This window comes from Chionomys nivalis, chromosome 10, assembly GCF_950005125.1.
Source record: "Chionomys nivalis chromosome 10, mChiNiv1.1, whole genome shotgun sequence".
NCBI classification, from domain to species: Eukaryota; Metazoa; Chordata; class Mammalia; order Rodentia; family Cricetidae; genus Chionomys; species Chionomys nivalis.
This window is the reverse complement of record NC_080095.1, coordinates 62933079-62954578: the sequence shown is the minus strand read 5'-3', so window position 1 is coordinate 62954578 and position 21500 is coordinate 62933079. Positions and strand designations below refer to the sequence as shown.

Sequence of the window (21500 nt, the reverse complement as noted above, 5' to 3'; positions counted from 1 at the left end):
GAAATGAGTTCTATGATCGCACTTGACTATTTCAAAATATTTTATTTCCAACATCTGACTGCAACATCTAGATAATCAGTAAAAGGTATAAAAGGCTCAGCAAACAACACTGGTTTAATCTATGATTAAATTTATATTTAATCTATGATTAAAGAAAACATTTTGGGAATCTTAAAATCTACTGACCTGATGAAAACCTAACATGTCAAAGATTGTGGGAGGTAACCCAAAGAAGGCAGAGAAGGAAAATTTTATAGCAGTACATAGTACAATAGAAAAGAGAAAATTCCAAGTCAGTAATTTAAGCTCCTACCTCAATAGTCAAGGAAAAGAAGTACAAAGAGACCTAGAGGAGGCAGAAAGAGGAAGTAACAAGGAGCAGAACTCGGTGGAGGCGAAAGCACCAGATCAGAGCAGCCAAGGAAAGTGCATTCTTTGACAGGTAAAATCAGCGAAAATCTCTGGGAAACACAAGGAAAGAAAGACACAAATTAATATTAGAAATGAAAGCATCTGCAGACCCTGGAGTAGAACAAAAGATTGTGGTGGTGGTAGCATCATAAGCTACTCTCTATGTACATAAATATGAGATCTCTAAATAGTCCCTTTCCACAAAACTGCAGCTTACCCTACACGAGAGATAGAAGTTTCAACCAGCAGCATAACTAGTAAGGAAATTGAATGATCAAGAAGCACTCTCTTCTCCCCTTATTTCCAGACTCTGCTAATTTACTGGAGAGACTTATACTAAGTACTTAAGAAAAAATTGACACTAGTTCTGTAAAATATCTTCCCCAAAGAGAAGAAGGAACACAATTTTTGGTATAAAGGACATAGAATTGAAATATACACACAAGGAATTATATGACATGGGGATAAAAGGATAATTCCATATTTAAGGTTGTATCATAGTCCATAATGAAGAAAAATTGTATGATTGCATCAATCAGTGCGGAAAAATAATTCAGTGAAACCAACTGAATTTTATGATAAAATTCTCAGAAGAACATGAATGGGGGGATTCTCTGCAATCTGATAGGGGTGTTCAGAGTCTGCACTGTCGGGGTTAGGACCATATTCTGCTACAGAAATAATTTGAGGCTACCTTGAGACCATGATTTAAAAAATGAAAGAAGGAAAATAGAAAAATATCCACAGGTGACTACTATACAGTTCAGCAACTGCTTGCCTGAGGATCATAAAGAAATGGTAACATAACTCTTGCCTGGACTGCTTGACTGTATGCTGTATGAACTGGACAAGCAGGACCCATAGAAAAATGACTGTTGAACTTGCCAAAAGCTGAGACAGTCCTTCAGGGTTCCTGCTTCATGGAAGAACTGCCAGACATTTTGCAGGACACAGATGAAAGCATCTGATGAGCTTTGCCATTACAAGGTAAATCAGATCTTCAAATTTCCTAACTTCATGGAGGAGCCTGCCAGATGTTATGGGCGTATAGGCTGAAGATGGGTTCCCCAGCATTACAGAAGAACTTTGGGTGACTGTCCAGGCAGCAAGATGTCTCTGTCAATTCTAGAGTTTTGGAAGTTGCTTACAATGCAGTTCCTGTTTACTTAGATGAAGACTTTTGTTGGAGTAGAAGATGGAGTCTTTGATAGAGTTGAAGACAGATAGTTATAGTTTTCCTTAGTTACGATAAAAGATAAAATAGATATAAATATTGTAACTGTAATTCTTACTTGATACCTGTTTTGTTATATGTAATTTTACTATGTTAAAGTTAAAACCTTCCTTTTTATTTGGAAAGAAAAGGGGAGATGATGTGGGATTCTCCTCTGTATGCTATGAATATATTTTATTATTATTTATTATATGGTTATGAAAGAAGCTGTTGCAGCCAATGGCTAAGTAGAGTAAAGGTAGGCAGGAAATCTGAACAGAGATATAGAGAGAAAGTAGGTGGAGTCAAAAAGATGCCATGTAGTTGCTGAAGGAAGCAGATGCCCCTGAATCTTACCAGTAAGCCACAACCTCTTGGCGATACACATATTAATAGAAATGGGTTAATTTAAGATGTAAGAGTTAGTTAATAAGAAGCCTAAGCTATTGGTCGATCAGTGTTGTAATAAAAAAAGTAACTTTATAAGAAAATATATTCCAAGCACTCTGGCTATAATGTTTTAAGCAAAATGTTGTACATTGTGTTGGTTAGTTTTTAACTGTCAGCTTGGCACAGTCTAGAAATACTTGCCTGCCCATGGACCCAGCTTCTAGGTCCAGCACCCTGCCCTGATCTGCTGACTGAACTGGGCTTGGGCTGGGTGTCCTCAGGTGTCACCTCATTGCTGGCTCAGAGTTCTCTACAATCATGTGTCTGTTTTTTTGTTGTTTTGTGTGTGTGGAGGGGGTATTGCCACTTTTGTAGATTTCTCAAGTTCTTTATTTTTTTCTCTTAAATAATAGAATAAATAAAAATAGAATAAAGTCTCTTCACTCTATTTTTTCTTTTATTTTGCCTTTCCTTCAGTAGATCACACTGAGGTAGACTCTTGTTTGCCATTTTATCTGTAAGTTTTCCTATTATGTAGTATTCCTTAATGACGAATTGTGAGTCTGTAGAACCCATTGTTGATTTCTAGGGCTCCAGAGTCTGGTTTCCAATGAATGTCTCACCAGAGGAAAAGATGAGTGATCTTTATGATACTGTGTCTTGATTGAATAATTGTTAGCATTGTGTGTATGAGAGCATATTATAATTTTTAAGATGTTGCCTTAAGGTCAGTTGGGTAAAGGTGGGGGGATCTTTGTACTATTCATTAAAATTCATGTGAATTTACCAAATAAAAAGTGTAATATAGCTGGATTTTGAGATAGATCAACTCCCAGTTTTCTGAGGAACTGCCATAATGATTTCCAGCACTCCCACCAGCAGTGGAGGAGTATTCCCCTTGCTCCACATCTTCTCCAGCATGAGCTGTCACTTGTGTCTTTTATCTTAGCCATTATGACAGGTGCACGATCTCAAAGTCATTTGATTTGCATTTCCCTGATGGTTAAGGATGTTGAACATTTCTTTAAGTGTTGCTCAACCATTTGAAATTCCTTTATTGAGAATTCTCTGCTTAGATCTATACTCCATTTTTAAATTGGATTATTGTTTTTTTGTGTTTAGTTTCTTGAATTCTTTATTTATTTTGGTGAAATATATGAAGTTCTACACACAGACACAAATATATACACACTACCTTTGTCAGATGTGGAGTTGGTGAAAATCTTTCCCATTCTGTAGGTTGTCATTTTGTTTTATTGATGGTATTTTTGCCTTGCCGAGCCTTTCAGTTTCATGAGGTCCCATTTATTGATTATTAATCTTAGTGCCTGAGCTATAGGTATTCTGTTCAGGAAATTGTCTCTTGTGCTAATGAGTTCAAAGCTATTCCCCATTTTTCTTTTTATTACATTCAATATGTCTGTTTTTTTTTTTTTTGAGGTTGGATATTTATTTAGTGGGTTATTGAAGGGGAAAGGAGAAGGGAAGAAAAGGAGAGAGAGAGAGAGAGAGAGAGAGAGAGAGAGAGAGAGAGAGAAGAGACGGAAGCTGCTTCTTCGAGAGGGAGATAGGAAAAGGTATGTCGGGTTTTATATTGAAGTCTTTGGTTCACTTGGTCTTAAATTTTGTGCAGGGTGATAGCTATGGATCTATTTGCATTTTTCTACTCGCTGACATCCAATTAGAACAGCATGTTGAAGATGTTTTGTTTTTTTTTCATTGTGTATTTCTGGCTTCTTTATCAAAAGTCAGGTGACCATATATGTGTGTATTTACATCTGGATCTTTGATTCAATTCCATTGAACAATTTATCTGTTTTTATGCCAATGCCATACAGTTTTTATTACTATAGCTTTGGGTAGAGTTCTTTCATTGTTCAGGATTGTTTTTGTTATCCTGAGACTTTTGTTTTCCATATGAAGTTGAGAATTGTCTTTTCAAGGTCTGTAAAGAACTGTGATGGAATTTTTTTTGTTTTGTTTTGTTTTTGTGTTTTGTTTTTGTTTTTCGAGACAGGGTTTCTCTGTGTTTGTAGGAGCCTGTCCTGGAACTAGCTCTTGTAGACCAGGCTGGTCTCGAACTCACAGAGATCCGCCTGCCTCTGCCTCCCAAGTGTTGGTATTAAAGGCATGAGCCACCACCGCCTGGCTCTGTGATGGAATTTTGATGGAGATTGTGTTGAATCTGTAGAAATCATTTGGTAGAATGGAATTTTTTATTATGTTAATCCTACTGATCCATAAGCATGGGAGAGCTTTCCATATTCTGATAATTTTTAAATTTCTTTATTCAAAGACTTGAAGTTCTTATCATACAGATCTTTCTTTTGCTTGGCTAGTGTTACCCCATGATATTTTATGTTATTTGTTGGTATTGTGAAGGGTGTTGCTTTCCTGATTTCTTTCTCAACCATTTGTAATTTGTATAGGAGGGCTACTGATTTTTTTTTAGTTAATCGTGTATCTAGTTACTTTACTGAAAGTGTTTATCAGATAGCTGTAGTAATTACTTGGTAGATTTTTGGGGGTCACTTATGTATATTATCATATCATCTGCAAATAACAGTAATTTTACTTTTCCCTTTCCAAGCTTATCCCCTTGATTTACTTCAGTTGTCTTTTTCTCCAGCTAAAACTTCAAGTAGTATATTGACTAGATATGGAGAGAGTGGGCAGCTTTGTTTTGTTCCTTATTGCTTTCAGTTTCTCTCCATTTGGTTTGTTGTTGGCTATAGGCTTGCTATAATTTGCCTTTATCATGTTTAGGTAAAACCATTGTATCCTTAATCTCTCCAAGGTTGTCATGAAGGGGTGTTCGATCTTGTCAAAGACCTTTTCTGCATCTAATGAAATGATCATGAGGGACAATCCAGTGTCTTTAGCAGTTAATATGTGGCAATGCCATAGTGAGGGCCACAACTTTCTAAAATTCTAGTATTTGACCAGGAACCCCTTTCTGTTGGCTAAACTTTTGGCACTGACAGGTTTACTCTTTCGAGGAAATGCTGGTCATATAGTGTCATTCTTACTGGTTCACAGCTTGCTATTTTCCTTTTTAGGTAAAGACTGTCTAGTTTACAACTCAAATAGCTGCACATAAACTTCTCCTCTGTGAGGTACCCCTACTGATCCTCTTTACGGTCTTCTCGTCACATTGTAATTCAGAAGTTATGTACTGAGTGATTGAGATTTAGAAAGCTCCATCATGGTTGTGTGCTTCTCTCAGGGCATTTTATAGGTGTTTTGTCTGGGTTCATGCTGACACCATCCATCTTGTTCTTTATGTTTACCCAGCAGTGCAGTGTCGTAGTAAGAAAGCAAATCAACCCCTTCCCCCATTTCAGAATAGATTTTGAAATCTGGTGTTCTGCTTTGAAGTTTAAATACCATGAAATAAGCTCACATGTCTCTCCCTCAGTGAACAGAATGTTCCGACCTCAGGTCATCAGTGTGAATGTGGCTTACCAGTAGTAGGCTCTAATGCTAATGCATACAAGCTCAGAACCATATATATGTACATATGTATATTTCTGTAACTGTAAAGGTTCTGTTAGACACTAAATGGAAGTCAAATGTTTTCTAATTAGTGATTCAGTTGCTGTGTGTTTCTACTTTCCTGTCAATTTCCAGTCTCCACTAAGTTAATCATGTTCCTAAAACCCTTAGAACATTTTGAGCTTTAGTGATTCAGTTGCTGTGTGTTTCTACCTTCCTGTCAAATTCCAGTCTCCACTAACCAAGTTAATCATGTTCCTAAAACTCTTAGAACATTTTGAGCCCTGCAGCGTACTTTCCCTTGATTAGCATATCTTTACTGGTTTAATTTGATAAAAGCTCTCCTGAAGGGACATCTGTGCCTTTCCTTGAAAACAGAGCATTGTTGATCAGCCTCCCTCCTAGAGGTTCGTATCTTGCTCACATCTGGGATGATAACCTTGTTCTAGATGTCTAATCTGCTATCACACTATCTACTCCATAGTAGGAAGACCTTACTGTGCTGGGACATATCATTTGTATACCTGGAACCCTCCTAATTTCTAGATATTCTTGGGAAAAGTTGTCAACAGCTTTGGAAAGATTTTACCATTCTTAGCAAGGACTTACTGGCTTCTGTGTATATTACTTGCAATATTCCTCATAAGATAGAGGGCAAGTGAAGCCCAACACTTTAGCCTGGCAACTACAAAATCTGCCTTTCTCTCTCTCTCTCTCTCTCTCTCTCTCTCTCTCTCTCTCTCTCTCTCTCTCTCCTTTTTGTTGGCTTTTGAGACAGGGTTTCTCTGTATAACAGTCCTGGCTTCTCCAGAGCTCTCTTTGTAGACATTGCTGGCCTTGAAACCACAGAGATCCACCTGCCTCTGCTTCCCAAGTGCTAAGTTATTAATGGCACGAACTGCCTGGGAAAATCTGCCTTTCTTTACCTAAAAATTATTTTGGTAGATAGGAAATATCGATAAAACATATGGGATAGTAGAGGCATGTGTCTGACTAGAAATCAATATCAGTATTCCTATTATTGTGACTTTTTTTAGGAGTTGTGTCTTTATATGTTCATCTGCACTTCAGAAAATGTTACTGCCAAGAGTTCATGGCTAATGCTTTAGTAGTGCTTGAAATGGATGTTTAATGATCATTTCTGCTCTTTTATTTTTGACAAAAGCAGTCCTGAATTTTGGGGGGGGTGTCATGCATAATTAATCTGCTTAAATAGTTTCAAAAGTCAACAAATTTAAAGAAAACTGCCAATGATATCAAGCATTCAAACAACTATTATTTCAAAATATAACCAGTTTCTTCAACTTCTTTTCATGAATGCCTAAACATTTTTTTACATGCACCTATTTCTTTTAAAAATTGTTTTTATTTATTTTGTTATTATATCTTTACAAAGACGACATGGGGATTTTTCTCATTCCTCAGACCCTACTGCCTCTATTAGTAATGTAGTAATACTTGAACAGTTGTCTCCAGAAGACATATCCAAAGAGGCTCGAAGGTTGTAGGAGTAACCAACTAATATCTGATTGAATTTAAGGTCCACTCCATGAGATGGAACCCATCTCTGACACTGTTCAAGAGGCCAAGATCCTGACACTAGATAGACAAGAAACATAGGAGAAATCCAAAAACTACTGCACTCGCAGATCCAGGGTCCTGCTCAGCCACCGTCAGAAAAGCTTCCTTCTGTAGGCCATGGGAACAAACACAGAGGCTCACAGTTGGACATGCTCAGAGAGTAAGAGACCTTGGAACACTTGTTTCGGAGTGTGGTGTCTCCATCACATCATTCCTATCAGGGCTCAGGAAATCCTGGAGGAAAAGAGGAGAAAGACTGTAAGAACCAGAGGAGATGGCAGACATCAAAGAAAAAAAGGCCTTCTAAACACAGCTGGAGTGATGCTCAGAGAGGCTCACAGAGACCATGGCAGCATGCTCAAGGCCTGCACAAGTCTAACCCAGACGGGTTCCCAGTGCTGAGAGGGGAAGTGGACACCAGCTCCCATCTGTAACCCAAATGCTATCTCCAACTGATATCTGATGTGGGGTTCCCCTCTGTATGCTGTGAATAACATTGCTTAATAAAGAAACTGGCTTGGCCTGATAGGGTAGAACAGAGCTAGATGGGGAAAACTAAACTGAATGCTGGGAGAAAGAAGGGCGGAGTCAAGGAGAAGCCATGAAGCCACCTGTGGAGACTGACATGCTGGAACATTGCCAGTAGGCCAAGAGCCTTGTTATAAATATAAAATAATGGAAATGAGTTAAATTAAGATGTAAAAGCTAGCCAATAAGAAGTTAGAGCTAATAGGCCAAACAGTAATTTAATTAATACAGTTTCTCTGTGGTTAATTCGGATCTGAGCTGCCCAGTGGTCAGGAAACAAGCGGCCCTTCTACAACAGATATCCTCTTGCAAAGGTAAAATTGTTTTTCTCCAGCAGATTCTCACTGGGTGTACAAACCATACACGTGGGCAGGCTCAGTGCCCAGCAGTAGGTGGTCAGTTCAAAACAAGTTCAGTGGTATTTTTTTAAGCTTTTTTTTTTTTTTTCTGAATCTCAGAATACTTTGTCTGGACTTTTAATTTTTACCTTACAGGTCTTTTGCTGATATATTAAGGTTTCCAGTTTTGTGTTTTTATGGGATTTCTGTGTGTGCAAACGTGTGTGATTCTATGTCTCTTGTATGCTCCTTGTGATTTTTCTCTGGCTCTTCTTTTTTTTCCCCCGATTGTTTTTCTTTTTTCCTATTCTGTTTTTTTTGTTTTATTATTATATTATTACTTATTTTTTTATCTTATTATTATGTTTTAGATGACTGTGTTTTCTAATGAGAGAGCAAACCCAGTATGCATTTGGGTGGGTGGGAATATGGGGATGCTCGAGGAGGGAAAGCCAGAATCAGAATGTGTTGTATGTAAGCCTATCTTCAATAAAAGAAAAATAGATAAAATAGGGAGGAAAAGCAGAATGCTATGTGAAGTTGGAGCACACAGGGACTCAAATCATGTGATGACAGAAAGTAAGGTGCAGCTGCTGCCCAAGAAATGCAAAAGTTGTTCGTAGCCTCGAGGAGCCAGTGAGGAGCCAGGTAGAACTCTTCCCTGGACACTTCAGAGGAAGCATGTGCCTCCTGGAGCTGTGAAAGAATGCTTTCCTCCTCATTTATACCATTGGGGGATGCTGAGGGTGGCAGCCCTGGCAGATCTCTGCGGTTGGTGGTATGTTTGTTAAAATTAATGGACCAGAATTGGTGTGTGCTTCTCACTAAGGTTCATACTCCATCCAGAGTTCCTTGGCTTTATAAACCATGCCTGTGTCCAAGGAGTCTATCTGGACACAACACTTTTAATTGCCCCGTTTATTTATTTTCTTTTCAACTGTGAAGGTATCCCAGATTTTCCTCATTTCAGTGAAGATTTTGGGATTTCTGTTCCAGCATTCTGTAAACGGCATCTCAGCTGGGAGTGACTGATGTTTTGAGTTGATGGGTTTGTGAGACTCCAAAAGAAAGACTGCTGAGAGACTCTTTTAACTTGCAGGGCTTGTGCTGTCAGCATGACTTCTCAGCATGGTGCTGACCTTCCTCACAAATGTCTTCCTTGAAAAGTTTTACCTGCCTGTGTTGTGCGTTTTCTTTTAAGGAAATTCAAACATAAAGAACTTTGCCCTACCTCCTTGAGGTTAGCATATTTACAAAAATTAGCTAGAATTCTTCTGTGTAGTAAAATGCGTCTATCATTCATTCATTCACTGAAATCAGCATTACTGATAGATATTTATATTACCCTTTGTGTTATAATCCCGTGCAACTTTATTACTCCTACTCCCACTGCTGAAATGGTTTGAGCCTTGGCTGCTGGCAGCTCCTTTATTTGCTGGACCTCTTTTAATGCATCTCACCATCATAAGTTTTGGGGCAGTCCTTTAATTTTTGGAACTAGAAGATGTTCTAGAATTCTATTTTTTTCCCTTTAAAGACAGTTTCCTAATTCCATACAGTACAAAATGTCCCAGACTCATATTTCCTGATTTCTTTGTGTGATGGATCCTGATCCCATTTATGTGATTAAACCAAGGTCTAAATAGGATGTATGCTTGCTACTATCGAGGCATTGTCGCTTCTAGGCCTTGCCAACAGACACAGGAAGAATTTATGTGTCTCCAGTGGAGCAGTAGCACACATGAACTCACAAGTCCTGTGCAAGCTTAAGCTAGACAAAATCCCAACATGGAAGGAGGGAGGAGCAGCCGTAGCTGAGGAGCTCTGAGCCTTTGTTAGATGGGAGAAGGAAGTCACTTTTCCTTAATGATGAGACCCCTAGTTGGTTGATCATATTCTCGGGTCTACCACTCCCAAGCAAGAGCGGTAGAGCAATACCAACTGGACTAAGTGAGGACGAAAAGGAAGAAAACTCAATGTTGGGTAGATAGGGGAGTAGGGGCAGAAAGGATAGATGAAGGAGGAGCGGGAATGAATATGATCAAAATACATTTATGGAATTCATAAAGATTGATAAAAATGTTATTTATAAAAATATGTGTCTGTAAGTGTAGCTATACGCAAGCACCTATATTAAACTAAATGTGAGTTCATAATCCACTGTGTTATAAAACACATTCTAGTTCCCCCTTGCTTATCTTTAAACTCCCACTCCGCTAGTGGCAAACTGGCTCCCACCAGCCTCCACTGCTGCATTCAGAATCCAGGAAGTCCAGTATCCACGAATGGAAGTGTCGGAATTGCTAGTCCACATTCCCGTGGGTCTTCAGCAGCTAAAGCACAATGCCGTAGTGACGGTTTCTTCTTTACTCACTGAGCTCAGTATCCCGCCTGCCTGTGTGAGGTTGCTCCACATGTTGAGGGTACAGTGCGAATGTTTCGTTATGTTTCGCATTCCAGCCTGGATTTCTCTTTACTCCCTTTAAGCTTTTGTTCTTCAAAGCTCAGTAAGTTTTAGCAACTACGTGATGTCATGGAGCCACAATTCTGGTAGCATCCTCCATAGTTTTACCTCTCTAAAACAAATCCTCTTTTAGTTTATGACTTAATAATTTACTATATGTCTTTATGATCCTAAGTAATATCTTTGTGTGTTTGTGGTTTCTAGTTTATTTATATAAATAACACTTCTGTGTGAATTTTTCTGAAAGGATTAATTGAAATACAGTGTAAGTCCCATCTACATCTTATGATTGTTGTGTCTAAATGGCTTTATAAATGTTATATATAATGTTTATAATGTTATCTGCTTCTCTCCTAAGGTACAATTAAATTGGGCTTTATTTCTCCATTTAATACGCTCTGTGAATGACCTATACATCTCTTCCCATATGCACACATACATCTATGTGTGTGTATGTGTATGTATATATAAGAACTTGTTTAGAACACACAGCAAAAGGTGACTAAAGAGGTAGCATGCATATCTTCTGTCTCACTAAGACTGGTCAGCTTGACTGCAGTGGGGTTCACCTCACATTGCAGCATCTCTTAGCCCTGCTGGCTTTACTTGTCTTCCTTTAAGCTCACAGTGAACCAAGTCAGATTTCCTTGGTTTTTAGAGTCTGTGATCAATCAGGCCATTTTCTCAACAACTAGAAACAATTTGACAGGAGCTTGGGCTTTTAAATTCAGGGGACATTAAGTACTATTTGTCATAATCTTTTGTAATACTTTTAAAGGTATCTGCATATCCAGGAGCTTCAAAGATGTTTTGGAATCTTACTGCACCCAAATTCGCGATTCCAGAATCAACAATGAGGGAAGCATTATATGCGAAATACGAGGTAATGAATGCATTTTCTAGATTGTTATTTTTGCTATTATTTAATAATAAACTTCTATAAATTGCTTCTGACATAAAATTTACTGGACAGTTATTATATAATTTGTCAAGCAATTATTGTCAAGGTCAAGATTGGTTGGATGACACTTTAGAGATGATTTACATATATAAATAATGGTCACACTTATTACATATGTATGGGAATGCATCCTTATATTTTATCAAATTTTGGTATACATATCTAAGCTTTAACTATGATCAATGTCCTTCTTTAAATTAAATACTTACTGCAGCTAGGCAAGAATAATCTATTTTCTTTTTGGAAGAATATTTTATTTGAGGCTTCCAGTTACAAAGTCATGCAGGTTGTGTAGAGAATCCTCATGGTATTTTCATTTACTTTTTGGCACATGAAGACAATGGACATTTATCCTGAAATTTTAGGTAATATTTAAGAATTCCTATTAAATTTGTTGGCCATGGTAATTGTATTATTGATATCTGTCTCACAATTAAGACTTTATAGTTCTCCTGGAAAACCAGATGGAATGTCTTTCACACTTTGGTGGAGGAGCAAACTTTATTTCAAACCAATCTATGAGGGTCGCCAGGAAGAGAGTACATGGCCCTATGTCCTGTTGGCACAGGCTCATGTGGGAATCCCTCCAAGGTCTAACTTATCACCAGGCACCCGCTGCATCTTCTCCTCGGGCTGAATCTAAGATGCTGTCTGTCAGATGTCCCTGGTGTCTCGGGTTTCCAAGCATGTCCTCATTTAATGGAATAAGATAGTTAATTCTTCTTTGAAGCTCTAGTAGGATTCTGAACTAAATCCATCTGTCTGTGAAACTTTGTCAGTTGAGCAATTTTAAGTCACTACTTTATCTTAAAAAAGTATTTATTGGGTGTGCCAGGGCCATTGTATACACGAAGTTATATGACTACATGCTCGAGACCTAAGCAAGATCAGATCGGTCAAAATACCAGCATGGAAAGAGGGAGGGTTCCTGAAGCCCTACCCTCCCTGAGGAGTTATAGGTTATAGTTATAGGAGTGAGAGTCAGTTTTCTCTAGGAATGTTTTACCATGAAAGGCTACTTACATATATGCTCCAGTAGAGGGACCTTCACCTATGTCCAGCACTGAGTGGATTCAGTGGCTTTAAAAAGTGAAACACATCAAATTAGGAGAGGAAAGTGTGCCATGGGGGTAACGAGTAACGGGGTGAGGGATTGAGAGGTATATTTGGTTAAAACCCATCTATATGCATGTATGAACTTCTCAAGCAATAAAAGTTTAAAAACATTCAATAACAGAATAAATGAAATAAAAGAGAAGGAAGTCTTGGGCAGCAGTTCTGCATACCCCCAGGGCAGGAAGAAAGGGGTTAATACGCTGAGCTAGTCAAAGGTGGCCTGTTGCCAACCGGAACGTACCTGGGCTTTCTGAAAAACTATTAGCGTGTTTAAATGTCAGGTAGGAAACAGTGCAGGTGTCAGTGGCCAGCATGACAGGCTCTACTGACTGCTTTAACAGCTTTGTTTTTCCTATAGGGTTTGGGATGTGTGCCCAGTCACCTGCTGGACAAAATGGCAGTCACAACCAAGATGGCTGTCATCACATTGAGTGGCTGCCTACATGGATTATCTTCTTTGTTGATTTTGTTACCAGTTATTTTTATTTACTTATTTAAAAAGAAAATGCTAGAGTTGATACAGATAGGAGGAATCTTCTTGAAAGTTTGAAATTTTGACAGAACTGAACCATTTGGGAAAGTTCTAATGATTTAAGTGTTTTCTTTACTAATTTTTGAGCTACTTATATTTTGTAGTTTTTGAGTTTTTTATTACAGAAAACCATGTGTTTTATGAGATACTTGTTACTTTCAGTCAGTTTTAATCTGTTTGTAATGTTGCATAACTTTTCTGTTTCTCACGGTTTTCATATCTATAATAGAATTTTTAGAAAGTAGCTTTATTTTCTTGTTTTGTTTTCAGTTGTAAGGTTTATCCTTTATCAAACTACTATACACATACTAGTAAAGAACCATCATTAATACATTTCTAGTGAGATTTACAGTGTCTGATCTCAAGCTGTTAGATATTGTGGCCTGTCAGCAGAAAAAGGAATGAATTCAGCATACCTTCTTTGAGTAGAAATATTTTGGCTTAATATTACATCCCATTTTGCTATTGTGAAAATTAGTTATTTTTCTTTTGAATTTTTTTGATTATTGACTCCATGGCTTATCGTAGAATGTTGATATTCTGTTTAGTCATTTCTTTAATTTCTTTTACTGGATTTTAACTATTTTCTTATTCTTTTAAAGTACTATAAATATAACTTATGACTTTTGTTAATAAGGAAGTTGCTTTCAGTCAATGACTTAGTAAAGTAAAACCAGGCAGGAAATCTGAACAGAGATGTAGAGAGACAGTAGGCGGAGTCAAAGAGATGCCATGTAGCTGCTGAAGGAAACAAATGCTGATATACTTTACCCAGTACAAGGCATAAGAGAACTTCAAATTTCCTACTTCATGAAAAAGTCTGCCAGATACTATGGGCCTGTAGGCTTAAGATGGATGACCCAATGTTACAGAAGAACTTGGAGTGACAGCCCAGGCAGCGAGATGTCACTGTCAATTTTAGAGTTTTGGAAGTTGCTTACAATGCACTTCCTGTTTACCTAGGTAATATTATATCTTTCTGGAGTCTTTGATGGAGTTGACAAAAGATAGTTATAACTATAAAAGATAGGTTAGATATAAAATTTTAGACTCACAAAGATAGAATCAATGACAGTATTTTCCTTAATTCGCAAAATGTAAATGGACTAAATATTGTAACTATAATTCTTGCTTAATAACTGTTTTGTTATATATAATCTTGCTATGTTAAAACCTTCCTTTTTAATTAGACAGAGAAGGGAAGGTGATGTGGGATTCCTTTCTGTATGTCGTGAATATGTTTTATTGGCATTGGTTAATAAAGAAGCAGCTTTCGGTCAATGACTTAACAGACTATAACCAGGTTGGAAAAGGTATAATATATATATATATATATATATATATATATATATATATATATATATAGAGAGAGAGAGAGAGAGAGAGAGAGAGTGAGTAGGCAGAGTCAAGGAAATGCCATGTAGCTGCCAAAGGAGACAGATGCCAGAAATTTACTTGGTAAACCACAGACTTGTGGCAAAACACAGAATGATAAAAATGGGTTAGTTTAAGATAGAAGAGTAGCGAGCAATACACTTAAGTGACTGACCAAACAGTGTTGTAATTAATATAGTTTCTGTGTGATTATTTCAGGTCTGGGTGGCTAGAAATGAACGAGCAGCCCCTGCCTACAGTTGGCTGCTTTGTTTTTCTGATCTTCAGCTTGAAACCCAATATCTGTCTCTGGGTTTTTATTAATCATGCTACATTCAGCCATAAAATTATTTTCTTTGCTACTTTTTTTACTTTGCTACAAAACTGTGATTTTGCTACTGTTATGAATTGTAATGTAAATAATCTGTGTTTTCTAATGATCTTAGGAGACTTCTCTGAAAAGGTAGCTCAACCCCCAAAGGGACTGTAACCCACAGGTTGAGAACCAGTAAAAGGATGAACAAAATTTAACACTGATTCCTAAATTGCCTTAGCAATGATAATATCACACTACTTTTAAAAGCTGATTTTTAAATTTCAGTATTTTTTAACTATAAAGTTAGCACTTCATCATATAAACAAAGACTAGAAGGTTCAGCTAACCATGAGACTGTCAGCTTGTCAAATTTAGGTCTTCCAGTTTTTTCCGAATACCAAAGTCACTGGCTATAAGATTTATGAGCATATTTTGCATGGCTTTTTCCTCTCATAATAACACACAGGTATTGTAACTTACTTGGGTGATAGAATTCAAAGTTTAAGTCATTTAAGAAAATTTATACTCTAGTTTACATTTAGAGTACTTACTTGTACTCGAGAATGAAGTCATTTGTTAACACGTCCTGTTAATAATTTCGGTGTTGATATGTAAGACATCGAGTGCTACTCTACCAGACTGTAATGTCACCAATATCTCCTAAGAGTTAAAATTACAGAATCAAGTGCACATTCCCATTTGACCCAAATCCGGAGCCGTACTGTGGATTTTGCATTAATATGACGCCTCTAGTTGGATTTTCATGCATCTCTCGAAGTGATTCTTTTACTACAGGTCTTTTATTTATTTTGCCAACAATGTTGACCAGTGAAATAACAGTGAGTATAAGCATTGAAAATATTCCATGACATCATTTAATAAATAATTTAACCTTTTATCACAGAGTGCTCAGACAAGCAGAATTTTAACTGAGAAAATTTCTGAAAGCAAGGAAAGTGTGGTTATTTTGGATACATATACCAGAAGAAGTTTTAAGGTATGTGTGACTTTGACTCTGAATTTAAATCGATTAGCATATCTTCCTTTAGTTCGGGAATTGTTTCTGGAAATCATTTCTTGGTGTTTTGTTACTTTGAGGAATGTTTCAGACCAGCCACCCATGTCTGTGCAAACACATTGATTCCCATTGTGGTGTTCTTAGACTGTTCAGAAGATAGTATTCATTAATCAATGGCAGGATATTTGTGTATTTTTTTTCCTAAAATTGCAAGCTTCCCAATTATTTTTTTGCCTAGGACTTAAATGCGAAAGTATGTGTGCGCACGTGTGCGTGCGTGTATGACATGGGATGGGAACAGGCTTGCGAGATCCCACCCACAGCTGAGGAGGAATTACCAATTGATGGCTGCTGTGGGAGGAGCGTCAATTTTCTTCATGAATGTGGGATTTCGAGCGCTGTGTTTCAGTGGATGGCCCTAAGCAGACTCAGCGGATTTAAAGACTAGAGCACATGGAGTTGGAAGGAAAAGCGGTAGATGGCACAGGGGAGAATTGTAGGGAAGGGGTGGAGGTGGATTAGATCAAAACACATTATATGCATGTATAAAATTCTGAAACATTAGAAAAGCAGGAAGGGGTGACGGTCCAGGGACAAGTGTCTTCTTCAGGTCTGGCTGCTGCAGCCTCACGTGTCAGCGCAGCCTCTGAACCCTCACAAATCAGTGTCATTTGTACCAGCGAAGAGGCTCGGCCCCAGAGCGCCTGCGCGTCACGGGTACTTGATTTCTGTCATCTCGAGCTTAAGAATTAGCAATTTTCATTTCTGTAAAAATGACTAAATGAAGTGACTGGTCTTAGGTCACAAACTTAATAAGTAAAAAAATATATATTTTAATTAGAATTTGTACTTTTGCATTAATTTATAAGAATTATTATTACTTAACTGTCATGACACTTTTAATTTGCTGAACAGTGACTATGGTTAATGTGTTTTTACCTGATTATTTTACAGTCTTTAATAATAAAAAAGTCTGCATCATATGAGAATATCCAAAAATATTCCAGTGCACCGTACACACGATTAAAGGTATTCTAACTTTTGACTTTTACATTCTAAAATATGTTTGTATTTCTAGCAGTAAAAATCATGTTATGCTCTTTTCAAAAGTTTGAACAGTTATACTGTTTCTTACTATTATACTTTGAGTGAATTGCAGTTTTATGAGATAGGGAGTATAATAAATAACGCAGGGCCACTATCTCTACGGGTGTGAGTGCATTTTAAATACACATGTAGCTTTTGTGAAATTCCTGCTTGTGGAATTTGGGTGTGCAGACACACACACACACACACACACACGCACGCACACCATCTAGTCCAGTTGGTAAAGCGAAAGGACCTTAGTCTGAGCCCCAGAACTGATGTAAATAAATGCTGAGTGTGGTATATCATGCTTATGATCCAGCACTGGGGATACAGCCAGGAAACAGGTAGATAGTGATACAATAAAGAGTTCAAGATAAAATTTCTTTTGTTAGCAATATTATTATAAAGTTATAATGATTAATGTTTTGCCATTGCAAGTCACTTATAATTTTATGTTAATATATTTATGCTAAAATTAGGTTTATTATCAGATAATATAAGAAAATGGATTTTGTTATTTAAACTTACAAATATTGAATGGAAAGTTATTGTAGAGTGTAGGTTAATAGTGGCATATGGGAATACAATGTTGTTAAGGTGTTTTTAAAATAGACTCACAAGTTAATTTTATAAAATAAGGCCTTTTAATAATTTATTATGTTTAATTAATGTAGTATGTTTTATTTACAGTGTTTTTATGAAAACCAACCAAATTATTGTACTTTGCATTAACCCACTGTTAACTTTATAAATTGCCTCTTGAATAAGCTTAAGAACTTTACCAGACATGTAAAGAACTCAAAATGGAAAGCCTCAAGTTATTCTACAAAATGAAAACAGATACCAAATCCCAGAAAATGACCACCACCACTGGTAAACTTAGACACAAAAACTGTCAATGAAATTTGGCCTGCAAGCTGCATTCATTAGCACATCAAGGAGAGGACTAGTGAGGGCTAGTAAGGATTTTTGCCACTAAGTCTGATAACTGGAGTTTGATAGAAAGAAGAAACCAACTCTCCCCAATTGTCCTCTGGTCATCACACATGCACAAAGAACATAAATAAATGGGAAGAATTAAAAACCCATCAATTATAATCAAGTTGGCTCCATTCTAGAAGCAAATGTGCGGTTTAGCATGCACATCAATAAATGTAACACAGTACATAAATAGAATAAAATGTAGAAATCACACAATCATGTCCGTAGATAACAGGATAAGCAATCTTGATGCTAAAATCCCCAAAAAAACTATAAATAGAAGGAACCGTCCTCATTGCAATTATGCTATGAACAAGCCTATATCCAACATTACACTAACTAGGGAAAAAAACTGAAAGAATTCTCTCTAAAGACAAGAATGATACATGTGTGTCCACTGTTTGTACTCTCAATAAATACAATGCTAGAAGTCTTACTTAGCAATAAGAAAAGAGGAAGAAATGAAAGGGTTACAAATGGGAAAAATGACAAATTATCTCCATTCACTGTGTTTCTTTACCTAAAAGACCACAAAGGCCCTGTAGACCTGATAAACACAAAATTTTAGGACACACAGTCGACACACAAAAATCATTGGCTGTTCACACCCACCAATAATTAACATCCTAAGATAGAAACAGAAAGGAGACCAATACAATTTGCTATACCTACAAAGGGAAATAGAAAGACAGAAAAGAAAAAATCATGGCAATAGAAAGGCATAGGGGAACCAAAACATCGAAGAGATAAGTGCGTTTTTGTTTCTCTTGGTGTGACAAAGACCAAAACTACAAGCAACTGGGGAGGAAAATGTTCATTTCATCCCATGACTCTCAGGTCACAGTCCATCATTGAGGAAGTCAGGCCAGGACTCAAGGCAGAAACTTGGAGGCAGGAGCTGAAACATGGAGTAATGCGGTTTACCGACCTGTTCTGTATGGCACCTTCACCCACTTTCTTATACCATCCATGACCACCCACCAGGGTTGGCACCAACATAGCTTCCCTGCCCCCCTCATTAATCATTGGTCAAGAAAATGCACCATAGGCTTGACCAGAGACCAATCTGATGGAGGCATTTTCTCAATTAAGATTCTGTCTTCCCTGATATGTCTAGGTTTGTGTCAAGTTGACAAACACCAATCAGCACAAAATCTAAAAAAGGAAGTGAGAGATCTTTGTAACAAAGCCTATAAGACATGGAAGAGATACTTTGAAGACACTAGAAGAGGGAAATATCTCCTGTGTTCGTGATTGGCAGAGCTAATATTATGAACATGACCAGGTTACCAAATGTTGTTTATAAGTTAGTTCATTGAAATGATTATCAAAATTCCCATGAAATCCTTCAAAGAAATGAAAGAAACCCCATGTGAACACAAAGTGCTGACTAGCTAAATCAGTTCTGAGCACAAAGGACAATGCTAGAGCTACCACAGAACTGACTTTAAGATGATAGCAAAGGCATGATGATAAGATAACAGGGGAATAGCACCAACGAATCCCAAAGATGGCATAATAAGGTAGAGGACTCATAAGGTCATGGTCATCAGGTTCTCAGCACAGGGGCCAAAAGCATATGTTACAGAAACCATCTGCTTTAACAAGTGGTTCTGGGGAAAACCTGGGTGCTCACACGAAGAAGGATAAAACCAGATCCTTAGATCCAGAAAACAATTCAGGCTGCATCCTGTACCTTAATGTAAGACGTGAAATACTGAAATTGTTGATGAAAAACTCTGTAAGATACTGGCTTGAGCAACAACTCTCTGAATAGGTTCCCAGTAGCTCAGGAAATAACAAGAACTGAAAAATGGGATTGCATGAAATTACAAAGCTTCTGTTGAGGAAAGGAACTATGGAACTGAAAAATGGGATTGCATGAAATTACAAAGCTTCTGTTAAGGAAAGGAACTATGAACAGAGTGGACAGACAGCCTACAAAATGTGAAGCTAATATTTGCCAGATATTCGTGTGGCAGAAATTAATATCCAGCATGTAGGAAGAGCAACAACCACAAAAAACAAGAGAAGAATCTAATCACTAATGGACAAATGAAAGAAACAAACGGTTTTCAAGATTTGAAGTCCAAATGACTGATAATACATGGGAAAACGTCTAACATTCTTAGCCATCAGGTAAGTACAAACCGAAGCTACCCAATCAGTATGGCCATTATCAAGAAAACAAATGACAACAGACATTGGGGAGAGTATGGGCAAAGGGTGCATATGACTAGTGAGAATGTAAATCAGTGTAGCTATGGTGGAAAATCAACAGTTTGGCCAGGAAACTAAAAATAGAGCTATCAATTCTCCAGCTTAACTGCTCCCGTGTATATTCCCGAATGAATCAAAATCAGAATACAATAAGCATATCTGTATACCCATGTTTATTGGAGCTCTGTTCACAAGAGACAAATTATCATCAGTCTGGATGCCATCAGTTGTAGATAATTGAGTGGATGCAGAGTATGTGGAATACAAACAATGAGCCATAAGAAGGGTGAAATTGTGTTCCTTGAGCGGAAGCGGGTGTAGGCTGAAGATCATCATACAATGTCAAATAAGTCATCTGAAGAAAGATGAATATTGTATTTTCTCTCATGTGTATATCTAGATTTTAAAAGACATGAAGGTAGAAGGGAGACTGTTTGGGAAGAGGAAGACCATCAGGGTGAAGGGATAAAAAAAGAATGGGGATGAACATGGTCAAAGTGTATTACACGCGTGCATGAGAATGCCATGATGAAACCTGTTGCTTCGTACAATTCACAGATACCATTGACAAGTGTAAGAGTATATTGTTTAATATTTATTCAGTAAAGCCAAACCACATTAATTGCAGTTGTGATTGTATTAAGTGTAGAACAACTCAATTGATGATATGTATTTCCACCTCTGTTTTCTTATGAAGAGATCAAACTCTACTGTTGAGTTGCAGAAAGAAGGGACCCTACCCCCGTTTATAGTTAAGGATGACATCGACAGCAACCTGAAGCAGCTGCTGTTCCAGAAGAGGAAGGAGCTGGAGCGCCAGCTTGCCAAGCAAAGGGGGATATTTTATCCCTCCATAAAATGCAGCCTGGAAACCATGAATGAGTCAGACAGCTTGAAATGCCTGTCATTTTCTCTTGTTGAAGCATCAAGAAAAGCTGGCATTACCTACATTGTGTATCCCAGTAAAAAGAAGAAGATATTGAGGAAAGGAAAGAAATTCCAGAAGCTTGGTCTTGTGTATGAGCAGCTCTCCAAGCCTCCAAAGAAATTAAAAAGGTTCTGTTCAATTTTTATGGCTTCTGAAGGATATTATAGTTTGGGGACTTAATTTTATGATCTCATTCAGTATTGTTACTGTTAATTCTTGATGGAAAATATGCTAGTTGGAGAGTAAATCTCCCATTTTAAAATATGTAGGCATTTCATAGTATGAATGTGAATTGCTTAACTTCCTGTTTTAGGACTGAATCCATTTTATGTCTGAAAGTGTCTCTCAGCAGAAAGAAACAAAATAGAGCAATGCGTTTGCTAAAATGGCTTGATGCACAGGTCCGATCCCTATTCTAAATGAATACCATCCACTCCAAAACCAAAGTAGATGGCTGTTTTCATATTTACGTTTGTGCTGAATTGTGCAATAAATATAATAAACATTTTGTGTGTTGTGAGCCTTTCTTCAAGGATCAACCCACA

The 21500-nt window shown here is 37.4% G+C and overlaps 1 protein-coding gene across 1 annotated transcript in view; it reads left to right on the top strand.

The window, feature by feature from the left end:
- Positions 1-21500, top strand: part of Ttc6 (tetratricopeptide repeat domain 6) — a 136741-nt gene that overhangs the window by 59154 nt on the left and 56087 nt on the right. Inside the window, exons 7-10 of the mRNA XM_057783274.1 lie at positions 11199-11303; positions 15624-15716; positions 16692-16766; positions 20725-21083. Coding sequence (XP_057639257.1) covers positions 11199-11303; positions 15624-15716; positions 16692-16766; positions 20725-21083 — 632 coding nt within the window. The remainder of the gene's footprint in view (positions 1-11198; positions 11304-15623; positions 15717-16691; positions 16767-20724; positions 21084-21500) is intronic.